Raw genomic sequence first — 2187 nt, 5'->3', positions numbered from 1 at the left:
CGCGCGCACACGCACACACACACACACACACACACACACGTTTAACGACAAGATTCTGGTCCGATCTGAGATAAAGACTCAATATCAGACACTTTTAAAAGTGGAATGCATTAACCATGTTGACAAATACATGTGTCAATGGAATATTTCTATAATCACATCAGGAAGACAAATAAGAGGCAGCAAAACTATTAAATATGAAGTTAATTAGTATTCCTTTAAACAAAGCTAATGATAATTACTAAAGATGAGGGCTGCATGAAAACTGGACACTTTTCACAAAATTCAATGCAGACTGTGGGCGAAAATCTGCTAAATGTATTTGAATACAGTAAATATGACATACTGATTAAGCAGAAAAGTATGAATCAAGGTTATTATATTTAACTAAATTAAAACATTCATTGCTTGAAATAAAAAAACTTTAACTGAAATAAAATAAACAAAATCTTAAACTTACTTTATTTAGTTAGTTGCCAAGGCAACATTTCTCATTTTTATTTAGTTTCACTTGATGTTCTAAAATAACTAAATTGGAAATAAAAATTTCATAAAAAAAAAAAAAATAAAACGTTTATGACAAAATTAGCTCACTTGTAGGGGTTTTTCCAGAAACCTCGGCTAAGTAAAGCCACCCACACTGGACACTTATATCCTCTCAGTAACCTTTTAGTATTCTCTCTCTTTCTCTTTCTCTTTCTCTTTCTCTTTCTCTCTCTCTCTCTGTTTCTAGATCAGGGATTAGGCAGAGAGGCAGTAGTGAGTGTGTGCTCTGCACTGCTGTCCACTTCAATCTACCCAACCAGGACTGATCTCAGAAAATATATAGAGAGAGAGAGAGAGAGAGAGAGAGAGAGAGAGAGAGAGAGACAATTAAAAAAAAACTAATAAAAATGACAAACACAACAAAATTGCTAAAACTTTAGCTAAAATTTAAATCAAAACAGAAAATATAAAAATTAAACTAAACTAAAATACTAATAAAATCGAATAATACTTTCTCAATGATACTAAAATTACACTGGAGTGAATATGAGACAAAACAATGATCAGTTGATCTCATATAGTGTGCAGGTCAGCGTTATCGTTCACTAAAATTAAAACCACTAATAAAAATTGTTACTTGAAATAAAATAAAATTAAAATCTATAAAAAAATATTTTATTTTAGCTAGTTGACACGGCCACAATTTCATTCAGTTTAACTTCATGTATTAAAATAACAAACTAAAATTCAAATAAAAATTTATAAAATCTATAGACATTTAAAAGAATCCAATAAAAATGACAAAAACACGCAACAAAATTACTAAAACTTTAAAATTAAAATGGAAAATATATATATAAAAAATCTAATAAAACTTAATAAAAACTAAATAAAGATAAAAAATAAAACTCATGATATTTTGCTGACCTTGTTTCTAAACATATGTGGCCCTGGAGCACAAAAACAGTCTTAAGTCAAAAATACATTGTATGGGTCAAAATTATAGATTTTTCTTTTATGCCAAAAATCATTAGGATAAAAGTACAAATACCTAAAAACAAACAAAAACATTTGCTGTGCCGCTGCCTTTAACCCAGTTATTTTAATATTATTGATATACTATTATAGCTTTTGTCAGTATTTTAAATTAGATTTTATTTTTATATTTTGTTTTCATTTTAATTTTAGTTAGTTTTAGTAATTTTATGTTTGTCATTTTTAGTTTTTTTTTATGCCTATATAGTTTTAGTTAATTCAACAAACTAAATGAGAATGAGAAACGTTGTCTTCGCAGCAAGCTGAAACAAAATAAGTTTAAGGGTTTTTTAATGTATTTTATCTGATTTCAGTTCATGTGTATTTTATTTCGATTAATGAAAATGTTTTTGGTGGTTTTAGTTAACCGACTCACAACATCATAATCGTTATAGAAACTTTGTATTCCACAACACACAGAGCGCTGAAACTTTGCATGCATGATCCTAAATGAAAACGGCATTCATAAATAAATAATTGTTTCATACTCAAAAACCAGTTCAGGTCTGACCCCAAATCTAACACAAACACACGTGAGCCGCACCTGGGCTGCTTCATCCAGCCCTCCAGACGCACGTGACCCGAGGCCTCTTTGACCTGCAGCGCAGGGGAGCTGGCTTTATCCCTACACAGAGCCTCAGAGAAGTGTGTGGCGTATTCAGCAGG

At 30.5% G+C, this 2187-nt stretch overlaps 1 protein-coding gene across 1 annotated transcript in view; it reads right to left on the bottom strand.

Annotated features, from left to right (window-relative positions):
* The window catches only part of LOC107691162 (citron Rho-interacting kinase-like), a 108911-nt gene that overhangs the window by 17884 nt on the left and 88840 nt on the right, over nt 1-2187 (bottom strand). The window contains exon 30 of the mRNA XM_016489648.1: nt 2066-2187. This exon is cut by the window's right edge and continues 71 nt beyond it. Coding sequence (XP_016345134.1) covers nt 2066-2187 — 122 coding nt within the window. The remainder of the gene's footprint in view (nt 1-2065) is intronic.

Source organism: Sinocyclocheilus anshuiensis, unplaced genomic scaffold (assembly GCF_001515605.1).
Source record: "Sinocyclocheilus anshuiensis isolate Anshui unplaced genomic scaffold, SAMN03320099.WGS_v1.1 scaffold458, whole genome shotgun sequence".
NCBI lineage: Eukaryota > Metazoa > Chordata > Actinopteri > Cypriniformes > Cyprinidae > Sinocyclocheilus > Sinocyclocheilus anshuiensis.
Note: the sequence above shows the minus strand (reverse complement) of the source record. Positions and strands in the feature narration are given on the sequence as shown.